This window comes from Thalassophryne amazonica, chromosome 16, assembly GCF_902500255.1.
Source record: "Thalassophryne amazonica chromosome 16, fThaAma1.1, whole genome shotgun sequence".
Taxonomy (NCBI): Eukaryota; Metazoa; Chordata; class Actinopteri; order Batrachoidiformes; family Batrachoididae; genus Thalassophryne; species Thalassophryne amazonica.
Genome location: NC_047118.1, coordinates 61,892,382 through 61,918,424, shown reverse-complemented (window position 1 = coordinate 61,918,424; position 26,043 = coordinate 61,892,382). Strand labels below are relative to the sequence as shown.

Below are 26,043 nucleotides of genomic sequence, written 5' to 3'. Positions count from 1 at the left end.
TTATCAGCTGCTAAATGCAAAAACTGCTGTAACGACAACTCCTGTTCTGGCTTATGCAAAAAACTTACTTTAGAAATAGATGTTGATTGAAGAGATATATTTTTTAGTATATTTTCTAAAAAATGCCCCCCCCCCCCCCCAAAAAAAAAAATTGAATCTGCTCTTAATGATGGCCAGATTTTATATTCATAGCTGTAAATACTCTCTTCAAAAGCCCAAAATTGTTGTATTTGACTCCTTACTTTCATCTTACTTGACTTCATTAAATTTTTGTATGAATACTAAAGCTCCGAAGACCAAAACCATATGGAACAAATTTGAATTGTACAAATATGTTTATATATTCATGTTTATTTTGTACATTTGTAACATTTAAGTCTTGTATGTTTGTTGCTTGAGCCTTGTTCTTGTATTGTACATTTTCATTTTTTTTAAACAACTCTAAAGGACTGAAAGATGAGTCGGAGGAGAGGAAAAGAGGTACCATTCTCTCTAAATCATATTGTTTTGAATAGTCAGCTCATTTTTCATTTCATTTTTCAAAGATATGCTCTTTAACCAGCCTAATCACATGTTTTCTTCTTCTTTTATTTGTCCAACAGTGATTCTTCCCACCCATTTCTTCACTCTACAGTTGCGCAAGTTCTGGATGGAGGTCAGTTTAGCACCAGTGATCCTCTCTGCAGACCTGCTGTTACAGACTGTTTCTGTTCTGTTTGGTTGCTGAACAAAACCAGATGATGATGGACGTGCACAGAACACACTGGATAGTAGACTGAACATCCTCTGCTGGGCTTTCTTGATGTGAGTGTGTTTGCTGTCCAGTTCAGGTCCTGGGAGATGGCGGATCCCACAAACTTGAATGGGCACAGTGTTATTGATTTTAACTTAACCAGGTTAGTCCCACTGAGATCAAGACCTCTTTTGCAAGGGAGACCTGGAAAATTATAAAGTTTCCAATTCACCTAACCTGCATGTCTTTAAATGTGGGAGAAAGCCAGAGAACCCGGAGGGAACCCAAGCAAACACAGGGAGAACATACATACTCTATTCAGGTGGGAATCAAACCTATGACCTTCTTACTGTGAGGTAACAGTGCTAACCACTAAGCCATCATGCTGCCCAAATGGTGGAGAATGGTGCTAGGGGGCAGTGGTGGGGAGTTCAGAGACTCAAAAAAATAATTATACATATATGATTGTATATGTCCCTTATGCCATCATAGTATTTTTAAATTCTTGAAAAAAAAATTCTGACGAATATTGTGTCAATTTTTAAAAAGTGCTATTTCTTGTGGACTCATTTCACAGGACAAAATAGAATACCAAAATTTTGCACAAAAACCATATTTATGCTGTTAATATTCCTCATTTATTAACACAAAAAATACTAAACATTTAATGATGCTGTCAAATTATTCTTTAAAAATGACCTAACAGGATGGAACAGAGTTTGACAGGGTGGAAGCAAAGTTTTTAAAAAGTGATGAAATTATTGTTCAAGCACTCAGTGGTTACCCAGCAGCAGATAAAAGTACTGCAAAAGCTTTCTGCATTTATAACATTTATTGCCACAATGTGGAGCCAATGTGCTTAGAAGTATTAAGCGCATGTCTGTATGTTCTGTGGGTGTTTAGATGTAAATGTATTCTGAGTTCACACAAAGATTAAATTATCCAAAGACTTTTTTGCGTTGCTGAAAGTGTACTTAGTGTTTCTTAATATTTATTTTAGACAAGTTTGGGAAGGATGCACCGTTCCTGGAAATACTGCAATACCAGGTCGATGCGTGGAGTGGACGGAGCAAGCTCCTACTCCGTCTCCGTGTTCCAAAAATCAATTTAATATATGGTTCTCCTATGGAGAACGTATCAGATATTAAACTGATAAGAACAGATACTACACTTGATCTTAGCCAAAAGGCCGAGAAGCGATGCTGAGGTCACCTTTCGACAGCCAACACTTCAACCGTACAGTAACTTTCACTTATGGTGTCACATCTGATTTACTGTAATAATATCGTTTCACATCACAAATATACAACATATAACAAACAGTTGAATATGAATGCACTCAAATTTTCCAATTCATTTGTTTAAAGAAAATGGAGCAATCTAAATCATGCCGTCTTTCTTTTATCGATCACTTGATACGGTCTGGTCCAATAAAAAAAAAAAAGACTTTTCACTTTTCAACCCCCTCAGAATAAAAAAAATAATACATTATACATATATATTACTGTTGACGTATTTTAAAATACTTGGATTTAGCACACAACGAAGATGTCGATAATCTAAAATTCTTGAATAAAGTGTGACTTAAACTGTTTATCAATGTTTATGATTGGACCTCGATCACTCTCTAGTGGACAGCAGCGCAAACTACAGCTGCCAGATGCAAAATGACATTTTTTCTCAATCTCAATTATTTTCTCGATTAACTTTTTCGTCCTAATCACGTTTTTCTGCAATTATTTATGAAACTTGCTACACAGTATAAAATATATTTGACATAGTTGTTATCTTGGTCCCTTGTTCATAAGCACAATTTTTCACCTCACAACTCCTGCATATGGAATAACCAAGATATATGCTTGAAGCACAAATCAGTTTACTTGCAAAAATGGTTCAACTATGGTATTATATATGTACATCAATTATTTAACAAAGATGGCCTTACTTACTCTTAAGATGAATTCTTACGTGTGCATAATTTCCCAGTGTTACCAAAGGAATTTGTTGTTGGTTTTGATGCAATTCCTTCAGGTGTTAAAATGTTAACGTCAACCTACGTACATAATCCTGCAGTTGACAAATCCATAGAATTATTTATTTGTAATTCTGAACCATTTGTGAGCGTCAAAACACAAAGCAAATGTATTAGAGAACTCATAAATCGGGACTAAGTCAGCAAACCAAACTCTGTATTTGTTTGGAACAATTTATTTTCTGATATTGAGTGGAACTCTTGTTTGGCAATTACCAAAAAAAATATCACTAATAAGATGCGTGAGGGGTGCATCTACCTATCTCTGTTACCAGTTCTTTGCCTACAGAGGATAGTTTTTTTCTGAAAACAGCTCTCTTCTGCTTGCAGAGGGTAGAACAATATACCTATTAGGAAACTTTTAACGGGTAGGTTTCAACTGCTTTTATGTTTTAAAAATGTTTTTCACTGTTCAGCTTGGTTTACTACGTTATCGGTCTAAAAGTTATCGGTCGGCAATTCATCATTAGATAATTAGTCCGATGATGGTTTTTAAAGTTATCTAAAAAGATAATCCGATAATGAAAACATTATCTTCGATAATTATCTGTTATCGGATTATCGGAAGTGTGCCCACCACTGTCCCGTTTCAGGCGGCTGTCCTGAATGATTCGCTTTTTACAACACTAAATTACATTTTGTTTGTTCGTACACTCGAGACAAAGTTTGGAATTGGAAATTGCTGCATAAGAGTTTTGTGCATGTAGCGTGCTGGGTTCACGACCCAGAAATCAGTCAACCTAAAACCACTTAGAACCGGTTCCAGGTAACAGAATATTTTGGAATTTGGACTTCTGGGTGAAAAAAGAAAGTCATTGAAATGTTTCTCCTTTGGTTCTTGATGAGCATTTTTTTTTTTTAATTATAATGACATTTTACAGATTAAATAATCAACAATGGCACATTAATCAATAATGAAAGTGTCAGTCCAAACCTTATTTCTCCAGCAGAGCTGCATTTCATATTATCTCTCATGGACACTGAATTTCTCAGGATGACCTTTGAACAAATGAGTTGGAATCACATATCTATGTAATGTGCATGAACCTAAACACATGCAATCTTCCAACACTGGTCACACTCATCATTGCAACAAAATATGTTGTAATGGTTCCCATTTTTGTCCGGTGTCAGCTCCTAAAGCTCTGCAGGTAGGTCATGCTAACTGAATGATGACCTTTAGGTTGGAAAGAAGAAAATATTGTTAGACCATTCAATACATAAAAATCTAAAATAATTTTGCATAAAAAAAACATCTTGAAAAATGATTATTGGTATTACTATTCAGAATCCACACTTTCGGCACACTATTCCGGATCAGCTCACGTCATACTGAAGCTGTGTAAAAGAGTCAATTGCCAAGCGCCAAGACCGACCCGTCATTAAGCCTGACCACCACAATCTGTGGACTTATAATAATACTGCAAATATTCAGCATCAATAAAATGACAAAAGTTCAGTTTTAGCAAACAAAAGTCTACAACTTCACACCCACGAGACTCTTAAATTTTAAGGAAAAAATTTCAATGAATGGGTGAAGAAACTAACAACAGACAAAAGAAAAAAAAAAAGGAAAATGAAAAAGTCAATTCCAGGTAACTGTCAATGACTGTGACAAATATCCCTCTCTGAATCTTTGCCTTTCTTCATCCTTCTTTAAGTCCAACGTAGGGCATCGGAACGGTTTCTGCTCCTCAGTGTGAAGAGCTCGAGTTGACGGCCGTTTGTTCGTCCCGCTCTGTTCAGCCACTGCTTCAGGATGCACCGGCTCATTCCTGACCACACTACTTCTGCATATATTCATCACCGGAATTCATAAATGGCGATACTGTGTTCTCGAACATGGTTTAGAGTAAGTGACTGGTACCTGCAGAGGAAGAAGAAGAAAAAAAAGAATAAAAAGGTATTTACACACAACAAAAGTATATATGCAACACTTTTGTTTTTGCTCCCATTTTGGGGTGGGGGTCTGGGAGTGTTTGAAAACTAGTCAGTATCTGGTGTGACCACCATTTCCATCATGCAGTACAACACATCTCCTTCGCATAGAGCTGATCAGCAGCCAGACGCCATCGAATGTGAGCATTTGTCCACTCAAGTCGGCCGTGAAGATGAACTCCACTCAAGTCCAGACCCCGATGAGGACGACGAACATGCAGATGAGCTTCCCTAAGACGGTTTCTGAGAGTTTGTTCAGAAATTCTTTGATTCTGCAAAACAATTGTTGCAGCAGCTGTCCAGGTGGCTGCTCTCAAATGATCTTAGAGGTCAACATGCTTGACGTGGAGGTCCTGGGCTGGTGTGGTTACACGTGGTCTACGGTTGTGAGGCCAGTTGGATGTACTGCCAAATTCTCTGAAACACCTTTGGAGACGGCTTATGGTAGAAAAATGAACATTCAATTCACGGGCAACAGCTCTGGTGGACATTCCTGCAGTCAGCATGCCAACTGCATGCTCCCTCAAAACTTGCAACATCTGTGGCATTGTGCTGTGTGATAAAACTACACGCCTATGCAATAACACTATGTAACAATTTTTGTTCCTGGCTTCTAAGTGTTATATTTCAACTGCTTATGTCTAAAGTCTATGGAAAAATGACTACATTCGGCACAAACTTTGATTTTTTTTTTTTTTTTTTTACGTTCTAGAAAGTTCTAAAAGTTTCTTGAAATTTCTAGATAATTCTGGAAACTTCTAGAAAATTCTGGACAGTTCTAGCAGTTAAAGAATATTCTAGAAGACTACTCAGTAGTAGTGAAGACGAATCGAGAATATTCTTGAAAACAGACAAATTTCAAAATATCATTGTCCTGATCACAGAAGCAAAGTTTCTGTGGAATAACAGCTATTTTCTATTTATTTAAGGCATAACAGGTTAGGAAAACACACTGTGTACCCAGGAACAAAACAAAAATAAAAATTTGTTACATAGTGTAATCATGCTGTCTAATCAGCATCTTGATATGCCACACCTGTGAGGTGATGGATTATCTCGGCAAAGGAGAAGCACTCACTAACAGATTTAGACAGATTTGTGAACAATACGTATTTGAGAAATAGGTCGTTTCTGTATACAGAAAATGTTTTAGATCAGTATTTTCTATGTTATGCATAATCTTTATTTTTGTTTGCCTATTAAAACAAACCAATTCCAGACAAGTTACTGAACTTAACGTCACGTGTGTCGTTTTACTAGCCAGTAGATGGCAGTGTTCATGGAAGTGTGAACAGCATTTGCCACAAATTCACTAAAAGTGATGAATCACTTTGCAAACAGAATTTTCAGTTTGCAAATAGCCTTTTTTTTTTTTTTTTTTTTTTTTTTTTACAAATGAAAAACAAATTAAGACATATTTACAAATACAGATTCATTTGTAAAATTATCCCCCCCTCTTCCTTTCTCTCTGGTAGTCAGCTCTCTTCTGCCTGCAGAGGATAGAGCTCTACCATTCATGGATGGCTATCTGCTACAAAACATGCAATAGGTAGGCACTAAAATCTTTCATTTTAGACTTTACAAATGTTTTTGACTGTTAAGCTTTATTCACTATGCCCGCTATGTTAGCAGTCTAAAAGTTATCGGAACTAAATTTATTGGTAGCTAATTGGTCCGCTGATGGTTTTCAGTTATCTGGAAAGCTAATCCTCTAATGAAAAAGTTAGCTTCGATAATTGGCGGTTAGCGGATTAGCAGAACTGTGTCCACCACTCTCTGTAGGTACCTACTCAAATTATATTCCCACCAAGTTTGAAGGAAATCAGTGCAGCCATTTTTGATTTGTGTCATACCAACACACACACACACACTGAAAACAATATGCTGCTCTTGCCAATTTGCCGACACACAGTGTGAAAAGACAGCAGAGGCAGTTACCATTCAGAGCTTCGATGGTAATAATATCCCTCAATGGTGGCTGTAGACTTCTGGAAGCAGATGTAGTAGAAGCCAGCAAAAGATGCCCCACTGATGTCTTTGATCGTGTGGTCAGGAACTAGAAATTGCTCCTTATGGTGCAGGAAAGAGTGACGTTACAGCACAAATTCAGCAGGTCAGGAATAGTCATACTTAAGGTAAACCTTTCACTAACCTTCCACCTCATGAAGATATAATCGCTGCTGTCCAAAGCTTCATAGTCAAAGCCATCAGAGTTGAAGTCTTTAGCATATTTATAAAATGGCTGAAACTTGCCCTGTTAAGCATTAAATGCCATAAGAAAACAGAAAAGAGATGAAAACCAAACAGACTATTAAAGACCCCCAAAAAGTATTTTCTTTTCAAGGTCTTACTTCAAAACATAGCCACGTATTCAAAGTATAAAGACATACTTTTGCACACACTGAAAGACTGCTCAAGACAAGAAACAGATGACACAAACACATCTCGCGCTCTTATGGCAGGCACACATTATAGCTGGTCTCTGTAACACGCAGAAAGAACTGCACTACACCACAAATATTGTGTTAGCAACACATAAAAAATAAGGACAAATATCCATTTACGAGGTCTATTAAAAAAGTATCCGACCTTATTATTTTTTTCAAAAACCATATGGATTTGAATCACGTGTGATTACATCAGACATGCTTGAACCCTCGTGGGCATGCGAGAGTTTTTTCACGCCTGTCTGTTACGTCATTCGCCTGTGGGCAGTCTTTGAGTGAGGAGTCGCCCACCCTCTCGTCGATTTTTTCATTGTTTAGGAATGGCTCAGAGACTGCTGCTTTGTTTGATCAAAATTTTTTCAAAACTGTAAGGCACAACTGAGTGGACACCATTCGATAAATTCAGCTGGTTTTCGGTAAAAATTTTAACGGCTGATGAGAGATTTTGGTCTGATAGCGTCACCGTAAGGACGGCCCACGGTGCCTGTCAGCGATCTGCGCTTCGAGGCGGCAACGTCTCGCCGTTTCAAGTTGAAAACTTCCACATTTCAGGCTCTGTTGACCCAGGAAGTCGTCAGAGAACAGAGAACTTTCAGAAGAAATCGGCATGAGGAGTTTATTCGGACATTACATTGTTAACGGACATTTTGTAATGAAAGAACGTGCGGGCAGAGTCGCATGTCGGGCCGGACCCGACCGCGGGGGGTCGCGACAGGAAAAACACCTCAGTTGGAAACCTTAACGGGCAAGTTAGAACATGCCCAAGCTGTTAAACAATTTCTCAGTTACTCACTTGTTGAAAGCCATCAAAAGCCGCCTGAATTTTACAAATGGTTTTCAACACGGAGGTGTTTTTCCTGTCGCGACGCACACAGATTCGCCGAGTCGTCACGGAACGGACAGTGGAATGTCCGCATAAAGTCCTCATGCCGGCCTCTTCTGAATTTTCTCTGTTCTTTCACGACGTCCTGGGTGAATTAAGCCTTAAATTAGGATGTTTTCAGGTCGAAACAGGCCGACGACGGCGCCTGGAAGCGCTGCGCGACGTCCCGCTCCGTGGGAAGTCCTTACAGCGACAGAAACACCCCATAATCTCTCATCAGCCGTTAAACTTTTCACCGAAAACCAGCTTAATTTCTCGAATAGTGTCCACTTGGATATTCCTCACAGGTCCAGAAAAAATTTTGATAAAGCAACGCGCGCCGTCTCGAGCAGCGTGTGAAACAAAGGAATTCAGCCGAGAGGGCGGGACCACATCTCACTCAAGGCCTGCCCACAGGGAAATGACGTCACTGACACACGTGAAAAAACTCACGCATGCGCACGAGGGTTCAAGCATGATTGGTGTAATCGCACGTCATTCAAATCCATATAGTTTTTTAAAAAAATAAAAAGGTAGGATAGTTTTCTAATAGACCTCGTATTTTGATGTCATAATCTTACTGGTGGTCACTTGATAGGAGTGCAATGATATAAACTTTTGCTTTCTCCTTCAATTAAAGTTAGGGGTCAGAGCATTCAACAGAAGACTTGAGAAGTGAACATCTACTCCACAGATAAAAAAAAAATAATAAAAAAAAAAAATCTGACAGAAGCCTCCACCTTCACATATAGTGCATGCAGGAAGTATTCACAGTGCTTCACTTTTACATTTTGTATGTTACAGCCTTATTCCAAAATGGAGTAAATTAATTTTTTTATGTCAAAATTCTACTCACAACACCCGATAATGACAACATGAAAATGTTTTTTTTTTTTGTTTTTTTTTAATTTGAACAAATTTATATATATATATATATATATATATATATATATATATATATATATATATATATATATATAAACTAAGAAATCACATGTACATAAGCATTCGCACCCTTTGCTCAATACTTTGTTGATGCACCTTTGGCAGCGATAATAAGGTCTGACCAGACCTGATAAAGTCTGTGATGACTTAAACTTTTAAAGCGTCATGGCTATCGATGTGATCAGATCTAATCAGACCTGAATACTGAAGCGCTGTGATGATTTAAACTTTTAAAGTTTAAATCAGTAAAAACACATTAATACAATCCCTGGCAATAATTATGGAATCACCGGCCTCGGAGGATGTTCATTCAGTTGTTTATTTTTGTAGAAAAAAAGCAGATCACAGACATGACACAAAACTAAAGTCATTACGAATGGCAACTTTCTGGCTTTAAGAAACACTATAAGAAATCAGGAAAAATAATTGTGGCAGTCAGTAACGGTTACTTTTTTAGACCAAGCAGAGGGAAAAAAATATGGACTCACTCAATTCTGAGGAATAGATTATGGAATCACCCTGTAAATTTTCATCCCCAAAACTAACACCTGCATCAAATCAGATCTGCTCGTTAGTCTGCATCTAAAAAGGAGTGATCACACCTTGGAGAGCTGTTGCACCAAGTGGACTGACATGAATCATGGCTCCAACACGAGAGATGTCAATTGAAACAAAGGAGAGGATTATCAAACTCTTAAAAGAGGGTAAATCATCATGCAATGTTGCAAAAGATGTTGGTTGTTCACAGTCAGCTGTGTCTAAACTCTGGACCAAATACAAACAACATGGGTTGTTAAAGGCAAACATACTGGTAGACCAAGGAAGACATCAAAGCGTCAAGACAGAAAACTTAAATATGTCTCAAAAATGCACAACAAAACAAATGAGGAACGAATGGGAGGAAACTGGAGTCAATGTCTGTGACCAAACTGTAAGAAACCGCCTAAAGGAAATGGGATTTACATAAAGAAAAGCTAAACGAAAGCCATCATTAACACCTAAACAGAAAAAAACAAGGTTACAATGGGCTAAGGAAAAGCAATCGTGGACTGTGGATGACTGGATGAAAGTCATATTCAGTGATGAATCTCGAATCTGCATTGGGCAAGGTGATGATGCTGGAACTTTTGTTTGGTGCAGTTCCAATGAGAATTATAAAGATGACTGCCTGAAGAGAACATGTAAATTTCCACAGTCATTGATAATATGGGACTGCATGTCAGGTAAAGGCACTGGGGAGATGGCTGTCATTACATCATCAATAAATGCACAAGTTTACGTTGATATTTTGGACACTTTTCTTATCCCATCAATTGAAAGGATGTTTGGGGATGATGAAATCATTTTTCAAGATGATAATGCATCTTGCCATAGAGCAAAAACTGTGAAAACATTCCTTGCAAAAAGACACACAAGGTCAATGTCATGGCCTGCAAATAGTCCGGATCTTAATCCAATTGAAAATCTTTGGTGGAAGTTGAAGAAAATGGTCCATGACAAGGCTCCAACCTGCAAAGCTCAGCAATCAGAGAAAGTTGGAGCCAGATTGATGAAGAGTACTGTTTGTCACTCATTAAGTCCATGCCTCAGAGACTGCAAGCTGTTATAAAAGCCAGAGGTGGTGCAACAAAATACTAGTGATGTGTTGGAGCGTTCTTTTGTTTTTCATGATTCCATAATTTATTCCTCAGAATTGAGTGATTCCATATTTTTTTCCCTCTGCTTGGTCTAAAAAAGTAATCGTTACTGACTGCCACAATTTTTTTCCCTGATTTCTTATAGTGTTTCTTAAAGCCAGAAAGTTGCCATTTGAAATGACTTTAGTTTTGTGTCATGTCTGTGATCGGCTTTTTTTCTACAAAATTAAACAACTGAATGAACATCCTCCGAAGCCGGTGATTCCATAATTTTTGCCAGGGGTTGCATTTGATAGAGCCCTACCGATATATCGGCCAGCCAATATTATCGGCCGATATAAGCCCTTTTCAAAGTATTCACCATCAGCCGAAATTTTGCAGATAAAATGCCGATAATTTCTCATAAACAGAACAGTTACTGAAATAATGTTTGTGTCGGCAATGTAAAATGTACTTGCACCATTTGTCCAGTAGATGGAGCTCTGACTCCATTCAACTGACCCCTGCTTAAATGTGTTCATCACTGCCCCCGTAGTTCTCCGTCACACTGCACTGATCGACTTGACAAAGCATACAAGTAAGTTTATAAGGATGTTGTTTGTAATAATTTTGCAATTACATTCACCCCACATTTCTCCCGTTTCATTTCATTTAATGTGTCAAATGTGCTTCATTGCGTCGGTCACACTTTTTATTAAGCCCACGTTGTGTAGACCTTATTTCTAGCATGAAAAACTTTTGTTTACTGCTAAGAGGTTGAAACATTCAGATTCACTCGTCGTCCGGAAGGGTTCTGGGTATTACTGCCGTTCACCTTACGTTACAGCCCGTTACGATATAATTTTGGACCATTACGCTTATTTTGGACCATGTAATCAACCGTTTCTGCAGCGCGACTCCAGTTTGAAGCGTGAATCACTGAAGCAATGCTTCGATTCAATGGCTCGTGGCTCTTTGATTCGCTGCTCTTCAGAAGCAGTAAGTCCACTTCTGAACCCTTCTCAAAGCCATTAAAATATCATGAGTCATTTTTGTGTGTATTAAAGTCATTAACTGGGACTCTTGTCTTGTTGCAGTCAACAAACGAGAATCGTCCTTCGTTCCTTTGTCACAGATTCAAACGCTGCGCAGCTCTGTGCTGAACCAGAGTCCGCTCGGAATTAATAACTTCAAAACGAATCGCCGCTTTAAATAAAATGACACCTCTTACAAACGTTGCAATACAGACAATAAACTACAATCGACTAAAATGTTTTTTCCTCCCAAAATGAGACGTCAATGAGCTGTAGAGTTCAGCTCATAGGTATGGAAATACATTCATCCCACTAATAATGTCTGAAAGGAAATGCTTTTGACAAAAACTAACATTTTATTTCTGTTTATGTCGAGATCAAGGAGCCACCATGTAGAGTTTAAGGATCCAGTAACCAATTTCATATTTATTTACTTTAAGACTCAATAAAATGTTCAATTTCAATGTCATCAGCTTATAAAGCACCAAATTACAACAAAAGCCGTCTCAAGGTGCCTCACACAAACAGTTCAACATAAAAAATTTAAATAAATTAAAAAAAATTCAAATACCTAATTAAAAACAGAAGAATAAAACATAAAATAAAAACTACTCATAACAAAGAGAATAAAAATAGGTTTTTGATTTCCACCCAAAGGGACCAAGAATGAAGGGTGAATGTTTCAAGATTTGTTTAATAACTTTTGTAGAGATGAGGTTTTTTTATAATGTTATTTATCTTTTCCTTAGAGATTAATGCAACTTTGCACAGATTTTTTTTTTTTTTTGTACTAGACAGTTCTTTGTTACTGTTCTTGAAAATTGCACAAACATACTACATGGTCTTGTGAAAAGAATCTTATTTTACTGTTATATGATAGTTTCCTCACGTTATATCAGGGTCCATGTTTTCTTGTTAAAATGTTCTACCAGCACTAAAAGAAACCTCTACTTGCACTAAGGTTAAGGTTGTTTGAAAGTTTTTTTGTTCTTGAAAGTTGCAGAATAGAAAAATAAAGGAGTCTTGTGAAAATAATGTTTCCTTAGTGCTGTGTTTCTTTCCTCTCACAATTACTTGTCTGCAACTGAAAAAGTTTTTCTACCTGTAATATCACCTATATCTAAGTTGCAGCAACAAGAGGTACAAGATCAGATGTATTTCATAACTCTTTTTAATGATATGTATTTGCTAATTTCACAAAGGTTTAATTCTTGATTGCATTTTTTTAACCTGAAAATTCATCTCTGTTATAAAGTTAATCAATATGAGGACAAAGCTTCAGCTTTTAGTTCATACCTTTTTTGTTAAGGGTCCAAAAAAGAACATTTTATTCATAAAAAAAAATAATATCGGCTGATTTATCGGCTATCGTCAAATCAGCCGATTTATCGATTATCGGCATTTTTTTCATCCAAATATCATTATCAGCATCAGCCTCAAAAAATCCATATCGGTCGGGCTGTAATATTTGATGGACATAGCATTTGCGCTCTTCTTCAAAAATGACACACTGTACCTTTAATCCACTGAAGCAGGCAGAGTGTTTCTGTCTTGACAGTTTTGTTTGTTTTTCCAACATTTTTGAGTGGGATCATTGCATGACTTTTTTTTTTTTTAACAATATAACCACGAATTGTCTTGTTTGAACAAAAGCTGAATCTGGACTGATTTGACTGTCAAACCTGGCCCTTCCCCCTCCTTTTTTACTATGAAGCCACGTTGTTGTAACACGTGCAGAATGTGGCTTGGCATTGTCTTGCTGAAATAAGCAGAAAAAGACGTTGCTTGGATGGCAGCATGTGTTGCTCTAAAACCTGGATGTAGCGTTCAGCATTGATGGTGCCATCACCGATGTGTAAGTTGTCCATGCCATAGGCACTAACACACCTCCATACCATCACAGATGCTGGCTTTTGAACTTTGCCCTGGTAACAATCTGGATGGTCTTTTTCCTCTTTTGTCCAGAGGATACAACATCCATGATTTCCAAAAACAATTTGAAATGTGGACTCATCAGACAACAGCACACTTTTCCACTTTGCGTCTGTCCATTTTAAATGAGCTCAGGCCCAGAGAAGGTGGCGGCGTTTCTGGATGTTGATGCTGTATGGCTTTCACTTTGCATGGTAGAGTTTTAACTTGCACTTGTAGATGTAGCAACGAACTGTGTTAACTGCCAATGGTTTTCTGAAGTGTTCCTGAGCCCAAGCAGTAAGATCCTTTACACAATGTCGGTTTTTAATGCAGTGCCACCAGAGAGATCGAAGGTCACGGGCATTGAATGTTGGTTTTTGGCCTTGCTGCTTATGTGTACAAAGTTCTCCAGATTCTCTGAATCTTCTGATTATATTATGGACTGTAGATGATGGAATCACTAAATTCCTTGCAACTGAATGTTGAGAAACATTGTTCTTAAACTGTTGGATTATTTTCCATTTTATCCATTTTCAAATGAGCAAATGTTTACAAAAAAAACAATAAAGTTTATCAGTTTGAACATTAAATATCTTGCCTTTGTGGTGTATTCAACTGAATATAGGTTGAAGAGGATTTGCAAATCATTGTATTCTGTTTTTATTTACATTTCACACAACGTCCCAACTTCATTGGAATTGGGGTTGTACGACTCTAAGCTTGAAATATAATCAAACTGGTACATTTTCAGCAACATTTCAGTTTCATTTATTGGTAAATCCGTGCTGGGTGGCACAGCCAATTTGAACCAGAGACCCGGGTGGAAATTTGCAGTATTGTATTGTATTACTGTATACTGTATTAGCATTGTAGCTAGAACCCTGTATTATTATATTAAGTTATCAGTTTTATATGACAAAATAAACGGAACGTGGTAACAAATTTTGACAGAAATATGTATACAAACAGAAGTTTTGCAGGATTTCCGGTATGGCGGATAGAGGAGCGGCCGCTTAATTTTACATCTTCCAATGGGTCCAACTTCCCCTGGCGTCTATACACTTAAATTATAGTCAGAAAGTAGCTTAACAAGTATGCCAGGGGGCAACAAAAGAAAGACGAGGAAATATCCAAGTTGACAAAGAAGAAGAGGCTTTCTCACAGAGTGAAAGTGACGGAGACCCGAGCGATAGCAACAAGCTAGGCGAGCATAGCACGCAAGCTAACAAGCTAAGCACCGATAACATGGAGGCTATGAGAGCTAGTATTATCGCCGAAATCCAAAAAGTACACACAGAGGTCCAAGAGCTCAGTCACAAAACCGGACAACTTAAGAATGACCTCTCTGAGTTCAGGGAAGAAATGAACTCTAGACTCAACACTGTGGAGAACAATGTTAACCAAATGAAAGACAGAATCGAAGCAACCGAGGAGCGAGTAACAGAGATGGAGGAATTCAGCGCGGATGTGAAAGATGCCTTATCCTACACACTTGATCTTCAGGACGAGCTTCAAACTCGTCTTCAATCACTTGAAGCATTTTCCCGCAGAAACAACATCCGGATCCACGGAATAAAAGAGCAAGCTGAAGGGAATGATATGATGGGATTCATCAAGAATTTCATTAAAACTAAGCTGTCTCTTTCCCATACCACTCTGGGAATACAATGTTGCCATCGCTCCAATGCCCCTCAGCCTCCCGGGGACTCCAACCCAAGATCTATAGTAATGTGCTTCCTCGAGTTCAAGACTAAAGAACTTGTACTTCGATCAGCATGGAACAAGAAAGTCATTATGTTCAAGGAAAGACGTGTTTTCTTTGAACACGACTACACAGGAGACACTCTGTCAAAAAGAAAAGCATACATCCCCATACAGAGAGCGCTGAAAGAAAAAAAAAAAAACATTCGTTTCCAGACACTGCACCCTGCACGACTACGTGTCCACCTTCAAACCGGCCACGTGATCTACAACAACGCAGGAGACGCGGCAGAAGACCTGAAGTGAAAAGGAGTGATAGACGGAAACGTCACGACCCAAACAACGACGGGAAGACCAACGGGCGCGAGGATGTCCAAACCACACTGGCAAAAAGTTGATTCTCCACGACGCAGACGGGAATCAAGGATCAAAAGTATCCAAGAAAGATTAAAGGAATTTCGATGTGACGCAGATGCTTCTTAAGAGTTTCTTCTTTATTCGACGTGAAACAACACGACACTTTCCTCATCTAAATGGCAATCTTGACCCAGACACTGGATAGCGATTGCTTGTTTTTCTGTTATGCGCGCTGCTAGTGACCTGCAGCCCGCGCTGTCAGGGGCTCCCTTGTTCCTTAGGGACTCTCCTCTCAACTCCGAAGTGGATAATTCACTTCACTTGTGGAAGTCACTGTTATATTATGTTGTTTATTAGTTATTACTGTTCTTCCAGACCGACCCTTTTGTTTATGCTTAGCCATATACTCTATAATGTATATCGTGTTGACTTGATTAAGTAAAATTAATAGACATAAGTATAATTTCATTACCCTTAACGTAAACGGCTTACATAACCCAATAAAACGTAGTAAAATGATCAGTAAAATTAAACGTGAGAAACAAGATGTGATACTTTGGCAAGAAACGCATCTTAATGACACTGAGCATGAAAAAAAAAATAAAAAAATGGTTTAAACATACTTACTATTCATCTTTTAAAAAAGGAAATGCAAGAGGAGTGGCAATTCTTATTTCAAACAAAATCAATTTTGAGTTCACTTCACAAATTTCTGACACTGAAGGAAGGTATGTGCTGGTAAAGGGTTTGATTGATCATAAAAAAGTGACATTACTTAATGTTTATCGCCCTCCAGGAAATGTTAAACAGTTTGTTAAAAAATATTCAACCTAATATGTACTGAAATATCTGGAGTACTTGTGTGTGCTGGAGACTGGAATGCTCATTTACTTCTTTCTCTTGACTCTTCTACAAATAAGAGGATACAACCTCCAGCAATACTGATTAACAAATTGCTTAAAGAAGTGGGTATGAAAGATGTATGGCGAGATTTTCATCCACATGAGAAATGCTTTACTTTTTTCCCCCATTCACATACTATGTTATCCAGACTAGACAATTTTTTCATGCTCAGCTCAGACAGGCACAGAATTATTCAATGTGAAATTTGAGTACGAGATGTTTCAGACCATGCAGGAGTATATTTGACGTTACATTTAGATACTAAGCGAAAAGAAACCCTTTGGAGACTTAACAATAGCCTCCTGAATGATATAGACCTTAAAAAATATGTAGAAGAACAATTAACAGATTACATATAACGATAATGAAGAAACTTCACCTAGTGTGATATGGGACGCTGCAAAAGCAGTTTTGAGAGGAAAGCTTATAATGTGGTCATCAATTAAAATGAAAGAGAAACTAATTTCAGACAAGACTGCTGAACTAAAATTCTTAGAACAACACATGAGAAACAATGACAATGATACGCTGCAAAAAATTCTTTCAGTTAAGCAAATATTAAACAATTTATATGACGATCACATAGAAAGGAAAGTAAAATTTATCAAACAAAATTACTGTAAGAATGGTCCAAGAGCTAAAAAATTACTTGCCTGGAGGACACGAAAACTACAAGCCAACCGCAATATTCACAAGATAAGAAACCCAGCTAATAACACAGTACAATATAATTTAGAAGAGATTCAGACATCCTTCATTACTTATTATACAAATTTATACTCTCAGCCACCTGCAGCAGATGTAACCATAGTAGAGAATTTTCTTACAAAATTAGACTTACCCTCGACAGGAAGAGAACAAAACAAAAAACTTACACAAATAATAACAGAAAAAGAAATCGATAAAGCAATTTCAAACCTAAATGGAAACAAAATGTCTGGCTCTGATGGGTTTCCGTCAGAGTGGTACAAATATTTTAGACAAAAAAATTATACCTTTGCTTAAATCTTGCTTTAATTATGTGCTTACAGGAGGTACAATACCTAAATCCTGGAATCAAGCCCTTATCTCTGTAATACCTAAAACAGGGAAAGATGCAACTGAATGTGGCTCATATCGGCCTGTATCAATACTAAATGTAGATTATAAAATATTTACAACAATCCTGGCAAAAAAGACTAGAACACATTACCCCAGAACTAATAGATACTGATCAGATGGGATTTGTGAAAGGGAGACAGACACACAACAACATCTGCAGAACCCTTCACCTTGTAAAATACATGACAAATACAGAGTCAGTTGTCCTAAGCCTTGATGCCGAAAAGGCTTTTGACTCTGTCCGATGGGAGTTTTTATTTCTGACCTTAAAACGTCTTGGTTTTAATGATCAATTTATCCAGTGTCTCAAATCACTGTATCACTCCCCCACAGCCAGGATAAAAATTAATGGGGATCTCTCTGCTGAAATGTCACTGGAAAGGGGATGCAGGCAAGGATGCGCCCTCAGCGCAACCCTATTCGCATTGTACATTGAGCCCCTAGCCCAAGCAATCAGAGAAACAGATAATATCAAAGGCGTCTTTGTAAAAGACACAGAATACAAAATTTGTCTATATGCTGACGATGTTTTGCTTACACTTACCAAACCTGAAATCAACCTAACCACATTAATAACCCTACTTGACACATTTGGATCATACTCTGGTTACAAATTAAATTTCCACAAAACTCAAATCCTCACTTACAATTATAAACTGAGTAAAAATGTCCTAAAATGCTTACAGTGTAATTGGAACAACTGTATAATTAAATACCTAGGGGTCCAAATATCCAAGGATTCAAATGATCTTTTTAAACACAACTATGACCCCCTGACAAACAGTATTAAAGCAGATTTAAAGAGATGGTTGCTCCTCCCTATGAACATGTATCACAGAATTGAAATGATAAAATTGACCATATTACCTAAATTACTATATCTATTTTTGGCAAGGCAATTTGTTGAATGGAACAGAATGATTTCTAATTTAATTTGGAATAAACAACGTCCACGAATAAAATACGAAGCCATGCAATTAAGTAAGAGCGAAGGAGGCATGGCTCTCCCTTGTCTCGAAGGTTACTATAAAGCCGCACAACTTAGAGTTTTGATCTTGTGGTGTGACTCAACTGAGAATGCTAAATGGAAAGGAATTGATCAAGCAGAGATTGGTGTTCCTCTTCCCTCTATTCTGGGAGACAAACAGAAAATTGAATCACTCTTAAACAGTGTAAATGTTTACATAAGAACACCATTAAATATTTGGTTTAAAGAATTTAGAAAAGAGGCCTTTGAAAAAGCTGCACGAATTTTGTGCTGGCCTGCTTATGATACACAATTTACTCCCTCCAAAATTGATAGCAAATTCCAATACTGGTGTAACAAAGGGATAAATGCGTATTGGAAAATATCAGATGGCAACATAAAAAGCTTTCAACAACTAGCAACTGATTACGCCTTGGAGGATGACTTCTATAGGTATCTTCAGTTGAGACATCACTTCAATGACAATATCAAAAATACAAAACAAGAAATTGATGACTTGGTTGGGCTTATTTTGGATGTATGTAATGGGAAACTTACTAAAAAGTATGTCTCTTCCACATATTCTATTCTGCAAATAAGACAAGCAAATTCAACTATATGCATAAAACAAATGGTAAAAAGAAGCCGGAATTAATTTAACAGAAGATGATTGGTTAAATATATGTAAAACTATCACGACAACCTCAAGTTCAGATTTGTGGAGAGAATTTATGTGGAAGAACACAGTGAGATACTTTACAACACCTAAAATCAAAGAACATCAGACCAAAAGCTATACACAGGGCAATTGTTGGAGGAAATGTGGACAGTCATCAGCTGGACATTATCACATATTTTGGAAATGCCCCAAAATCGCCACCTACTGGTCAGACATAATAAAAACAATCAAGACTGTAACCAGACTTCAAATACATGAAAGTTTCAGTGTATTTTACTTAGGAAATATACCTACCGGGATGAGAAAAAAGGACCGTTACCTCCTTCAAATATTACAGGCAGCCAGCAAAAAAGCAATAACCTGAAAATGGCTACAAGAAGAACCCCCCACTCTTATAGAATGGACAAACATTGTTAACGAAATATACGAGATGGAACAAATAACTTTTTCTTTGAGACAATCTTCGGACAAAGGGAAACTGTTTTGGGAAAAAGGGACATCATACGTATATTTATTCTTGATGTAAGCAACTGTTTAAATACACATACATACATAGAGAAGACGCAATGCATTGTGGCTTTCAATATCTTCAATTCTGAATGTATCTCATTTTTGGTCGAGTCGGTCTATTATGTTGTTTAATTATAATTTGTGTTTTTTATGTTTGGAAAAAAACCTAAAACTTAAAAATAAACATAAAGTTAAAATAAATAAATAAAAACAGAGGTTAGCAGCCCTGCCTTTCCAGGGCTGTGGGAAACTGCAGGTCCACAGGAAACTGACACCCCTGCACTGAGGAAACTATGCCTCAGACATTGGTGTCTCTATTTATATGTTAGTGGTAGGGTTGGGTATTGAAAACCGGTTCCTGTTACGAATCAATAAGAAATGATTTGATCCACCGACATCAATAGCCATTTTGCTTAACGATTCGCTTATTGGTCCTTCAGTTCACATTATGTCGGAGCAGCCGTGGTTTTTGAGGGTGTGTATCGGAAAAATTATCATTTCTCTATGTTGACTGCAGATCCAATGTTTCTGCAGTGGGTCTGCTTGATGCTTGAAGCAAAGAAGCAAAAAAGCAGTGCTGCGACCCGCTGTTTTGCTGGCTCTCTGCTTCGCTGCTTTTCAGAAGCAGCAGGTCTGTAATTTCTTCATTAACTCACCCTCAAAACCATTTAAAGATGTCAATCGTGAGTCACTTTTGTGCTGAATAAAGTCACTAACTGGGACTCTTGTCTTGTTGCGGGTAAGAAACGAAAATCATTCTCCATTCCACGCCGGAGTTTTACGCCATGGTTCTCTGGCATGAGCTGCACCCGCTTCGCCAGTGCGTAAACTGAAGTTGTCAATCAGGTAAAGGAAATAATAATAAATAATAATAAACTACAACCAGCCAAAACAGTTTTTTTCTCCTAAAATGAGACATCTTCCGTTCTTTATGTAACATTGATTTTGATGTGTCTCATTTATACTTGAAAGGAAATGCTTTTGACAAAAACTACAAATTTGGTTTATTTCTATTTATGTCCACAGATGAAGGATCCAGTGATCAATTTCACATTTATTTAAGACTCAATAAAATGTTGTTGACATAGAAAACCTGTAAAGCCTACTTTAAGTACACAGAAAATTCACAGAAGGTATTGATAAGGGAATCGATAAGGAATCAGAAAGATAAGCGGAATCGATATAAAATCTTATCAATACCCATCCCTAATTTGGAGTGAGGTGGGGTGGCGGGATCAATCTTACTTTCACAATGCAGACATGGATAATTCTTACCCAATTCGGAAATGTTAGTAACCGATTATATGAATGTTAATTACAGAGACGGGAACATGGCTGATGGCCACTGTTAATGAGCACTCTTCATGTTCTTTATGTAATCCTGTGTTTCCACTATTGATAATTAAAAATACTTTGATTTGAAAAGTAAGAAGTAGTCACACAGTGAGAAAAAGAAATCCTGTATAGAAAAAAGATAATCAAATTGCAGTCCTCTGAATCATAACTGAATTGAGAAGTGCCTAAATATTTTCAACCCTCTCACTCACACACACACATACACACACGATAATATATTTAATAATTATAATGTTACCTAAAACTTTGGTATTTTTGCTTTTTTTAAATGCCTAAGACCTTTGCACATTGCTGTGTTTTTAAAAAGGTGATTGACAGGTGGTCATATCACAATATCTCTCACATCAGAGTAAAATAACAGTAAAATTACATGGGACATACCCAGTGTTTTCTGTCCACATCTTCATCCGCGTCCCACTTCCTGGTTAAAAAAGGCCTCTTTCTGCTGATAATTTCACCAGCAAAGAATGTTGTTAGAGTAGGATATTCCTGTTAATCAGAACAGAAATGAGAAAGCAAAAAAACAAAAAAGAACAGAACTGCAAAGTCAAATTAGGCTTTAAAGTGTACATCTAGTGTACATACATTAAAATGTAGAAGAAAAAAAAGAAAGATTGAATGAATGAATAATCACTTGTGAAACTTGATTGTTCTAAGAACCTTAAGTCCCACAAATTTTCCAACTATGAGAGTACAGTTTTCACCTCACATTGTTTCTGTGAAGGCTCTCAGTTGTCCAGGTGGTTTCCATAGTAGAGAAGCTTGAATCTTCGACTGGACTGGGTTGCTTGACACAAGGACATTTCTCTTCTAATCGCAGAAGCTTCCTCAACAAGAGTCAAGACATAAATCAGACTACCAGAGCAAGACTTTTAGATGAGGAAGCTTCTGCGATTAGAAGCGAAACATCCTCGCGTCAAGCAGCCCAGTCCAGTCGAAGATTCAAGCTTCTCTACTATTCACCTCACCTTGCAAAATTTTTGACCTAGACTAGCTGAATTTTGAACCCATGTTTGCAGCTCCTGCTATTTTCTCCAGCTGTTGTTCCTCTGCCTGGGCCAATTGCATTTACAGTCCCAGACCTAAACTGAACATTTTGTGATTGCTGTAAAAATAGTCAAAATGAATATGCCCCCCCCCCCAAAAAAAACAGGCCAACTTAGGTAAGAATGTGAATGTAGCTAGGCACAGTCAGGATCACAATTTAGCCTTTACAAAGCCAGCAGGAAATCAGATTGGTCCTTGAATGGCACTGGACAAAATAAAGGTCAGTTTTAATAAAGTAGAGCTGATTTCAAAAGTTTACCTCAGTCAGACCTTTGATCTTCAAGTAACCACACAAATACGAGTCCTCCACAGTGACATGCTGTCAACGGCAAACAGGAGATAAAATTGTGTATCAAGAGGCCAGAAACCAAGGGCTGCAACTGATAATGATTCATTCCAAGTTATTATTTGGTTTATTAAGAAAACCTTTTTATAAGATTATCTAGCACAATTTCATAGAAAAAAAAAAAAAAAGGCTTTAACTCAGTCAGTTTAACCCCTTAAGCCCCAGAGCCTATTTCACCAAAATCACATACCCATACATAATGATTTATTTCTCAGCTTGTACAAGGTCAAAAATGCAAAGGTTTGGATCAGCTAAAAAACAGGTCTTAGGGGATGTTGTGGATGCAAAAAAATTGAAAGTAAATAATACTTGGTAGGAGTAAATGAGGTTGTTTTTTTTTCCCCCCCAAAAAATGAATTCCGATTTATGTCTTTATTTGCTTGGCGTTTCAGCTGTGGTTAATTGATATGTGATTGAAGTGGATACTTTTGTAGAGACTTTGCTTGACATTTGGATGCATAATAAGTGTATGTTGGTGTCAACACTGGTTAGTTATGAGTGTTCAAATGTTCCAAAACAGGGCAAGTCCCCAAATTTGGGGACTCTAGGATTTAAGAGGTTAAATCATGTTGTCTTTGTTATAAATAAAAGTGGGTGACATCCAGAAATGCATTAAGTGCATCTTGGAACATTTAAAAATACACCACATTGGTTTAGAACAGTTATAAACCAGTTCAACTGCAATTTTATTAATTTTTAGACTGTTTAAACTCAGTGATAAATATTGTACATCATTTAAAGTGGGGTAAAATATGTTGTTTAAAATCAGTCTGTCAATTACAAATGAAGAGGAAATTCCCACTTGATAAACAACAAAAATTCAATATTGTGCATTTTTCTTGAAAATTCACATGTGATCAATCAAAAGGATGTAACAATTTACACAAACTGACCCAATCTCATTCCAAATATGAGTAAATTAAGCACTTTTATTTGTATTTTGGTGATTTATGCGCTCTGTTCTCAAAACAGTACATGAGAAGCAAACGGCACTCACCTTTCCAGACGCACAGCCGGATGTAATGCTGCCTCGTCAGGGTCGCAAACATCAGATCGCTAAGTTCAGAGAGTTGCTGTGTGTCCAAAAAAAAAGAATTGCCAGGACACACAAGCGTACTGAAACATCCCTTGTTTGTTGTTTCAGCATTCTAAAGCTCTATGTGGGCTCTATATGGCCATGGCAGAAATTTCATATGTGAATGCACCCCTGTGAAAAATCAAGTGCTTGTTTTTTTTTTCCTCACAACCAGATCACAGACATTACTGGCTGCAATGGGACAAATACAGATGAGTATGTTTACATAACCATAATAATCAGATAACTGTAATAATCTGATCTCTGATGTTACGAGTGCGTCTCGTAGCGCGTCTAGAAAGGTGAGTACCGTTTGATTTTTATGTACCTTTTTAAGAAAGGAGTGCATAAATCACAAAAAAAAAAAATAAAAGCACTTATTCATATTTAGAGTCAGTTTGGGTCAGTCTCTGTAAATCCTCACACCCAATCAAAAGGACATCTTCAAATTCTGTGTTTTGCAAAACCAACAAATTCAAACGCCTTCAAATCAGTTCTTCACTTCCCAACTAATGTGTCATTGGTTCATAACGGTTTAAAAAATAAAAAAATTCTAAAATCTGATTTTGAAACCAATATAAATTGGATTGAAAACAGTTTAATGAAATACAGGGTTTTGTACAGTTTAAAAACATATTTATTAGTATGTGACTGTTTTTACTGCATCCACAATCCATAATTTTCTTTTAAACTGGAAAAAGTGGTTTCCTTGACCTAGATAGCTAAGGAAGGTTACAATACAATCTGTTAAATTCTTCTATTTATTTATTTACTTGCAAGATTTAATATTCATAAATGCATATTTTGAAAGAATATGCTGTTTTTCCTGCTCTGGTCAAGGAAATTGAGAAATACATTTTTACCAGAAGTGAATATCTAATCAAGATTTGTTAAGCTTGTTTTTAATAATACTGTATTTAATGTAGTTTTCATCTTAATTTGACCCTAGATTATTATTACTGCTGTTATATTTGTTTACATGTAGTTGGCTTGTTTTGGACGTCATTTACAAGATGTTGAAAAACATGACTACTGTTTTTCTCCCCTTTGATATATAATGGTTCCAAAATAGTTCACCTTTTCTTCCATTGGGTAAAAGGTCATACATGCAAAATATAACAAGTTACTGAGGATAGCAGCTCGGTGATTAAAATTTAAACATGATTGTTTCCATGAAATCGGATCAGTAGCACAAGCTAACACCAATCATCAATTTCGCGTTTCGTTAAGATATACCGACACTGCATTTAATAGAAAATGAAACCAATAATACAGATTTTACCTGCAAAACGACCTCAACGTCGTAAGAGTTTCCTTTGCTCTTCTGATAACCTCGAAATCGTGAGCCGCTGTAGAGCAGCGACGTGGCCACCCCGGGCTGCTGCGTGTTGATCGGGCCAGGGGGCACAAGAGAGGCCGGGGATGAGCAGGCCGAGTCGGGGTAGCTGCGGCTCTCTGCTCGAACTGGCATGACGACGGCAAAAGCCTGACAGAACTCGTCTGTAATCGTCATGAACCAACTTACTGAGTCAACTACAGAGACACAATTACCGACAGATGCCAGTTTGTCTACTGCACCGGAAAAAAGAAAAGGTTAAACATACAAAACTACTTTTGATTACTGCGAGCTGCTTCTGTTGGACTGTATGTGTGTCCAGTTTCCTGACATTTGGTTGGCTGAAAGAAAACGCCCTCTTTTGAACAGCGGGTGGGGTGAGAGTGGCGTCCATAGACTTTATAAAGAGGAGACGCCGCATCGACCGACTCCATTCAGTACAGTTCAACAGGCGCAGCGCGTTTAATCCACATTTAATCCACCAACTTTTAGGGGCTGGGGTAAAAGTTTGAGGGGCTCCACAAAATGTCCTTGAAATGAACAATATATAGTAAAATGCCTTATAAATACCAAGGTATATGTTTTAGTCACCCGTGCTCCTCTAAAATGTGGTATCAATGCACACACACATCACTTAGAATGATTGCAAGTTCGGTAAACTTGCACATAGGTATACAAACTGAAGTAGTTCCCAGATAATTGTGATATATTCCTGTGGATAATAAGTATATCTAATCTAAATCAATTGTAATATTTACCAGTAATAAAATTATAAAAATAAGTGAAGTTTTAAGAGTGGCCATAATATATATTTAGGAAACCTACATTTTTGGAGTATGGAGTTAAATTTGTCTCATTAATACTTGCAAATGCACAGAGGGTGATTTACAAATACCCTTTGATTTGTACACCTGCTTTGTGATCCACAAACACAAATTTCTGATTTGTAACGTGTGTGTGGGTTTTTACAAATAAATGTTTATTTGCAAAACTGAAAATTCTGTTCGTGAAGGGTGATTCAGCATTGGTGGATCACCGAACACACACATTCATCACTTTACTCAGTTACGCAATATTGAGATATTCTCAGCGCAAAACTGCAGTTGAGATCCACAAATATGTCAGTCGCTATTCACATTATTGG

General features: G+C 37.3%; 1 protein-coding gene and 1 non-coding gene across 2 annotated transcripts; both read right to left on the bottom strand.

Annotated features, from left to right (window-relative positions):
* Positions 1–1,743: 1,743 nt before the first annotated feature.
* Positions 1,744–1,934, bottom strand: LOC117528800. Its single transcript, XR_004565862.1, has one exon. It is a non-coding gene; the product is annotated as a U2 spliceosomal RNA (small nuclear RNA).
* Positions 1,935–3,594: 1,660 nt separating this feature from the next.
* gid4 (GID complex subunit 4 homolog) lies at positions 3,595–25,210 on the bottom strand. Its single transcript, XM_034190863.1, has 6 exons — positions 24,846–25,210; positions 22,402–22,461; positions 21,477–21,584; positions 6,856–6,957; positions 6,642–6,772; positions 3,595–4,632 (listed from the first exon to the last, which is right to left on the bottom strand). The coding sequence occupies exons 1-6, from the start codon at positions 25,074–25,076 to the stop codon at positions 4,569–4,571; spliced, it is 696 nt and encodes a 231-aa protein (XP_034046754.1). The 5' UTR covers positions 25,077–25,210; the 3' UTR covers positions 3,595–4,568.
* Positions 25,211–26,043: the final 833 nt, after the last annotated feature.

What these genes read in the sequence shown, in the direction of transcription:
- gid4 (XM_034190863.1), bottom strand. Translation starts at nt 25,076, where the DNA reads ATGACGATTACAGACGAGTTCTGTCAGGCTTTTGCCGTCGTCATGCCA. An exon ending in AGATCAAAGGTCTGACTGAG is followed by an intron (nt 21,585 to 22,401) that starts GTAAACTTTTGA and finishes TCTGATTAACAG; the next exon opens with GAATATCCTACTCTAACAAC. An exon ending in ATATCTTCATGAGGTGGAAG is followed by an intron (nt 6,773 to 6,855) that starts GTTAGTGAAAGG and finishes CTGCACCATAAG; the next exon opens with GAGCAATTTCTAGTTCCTGA.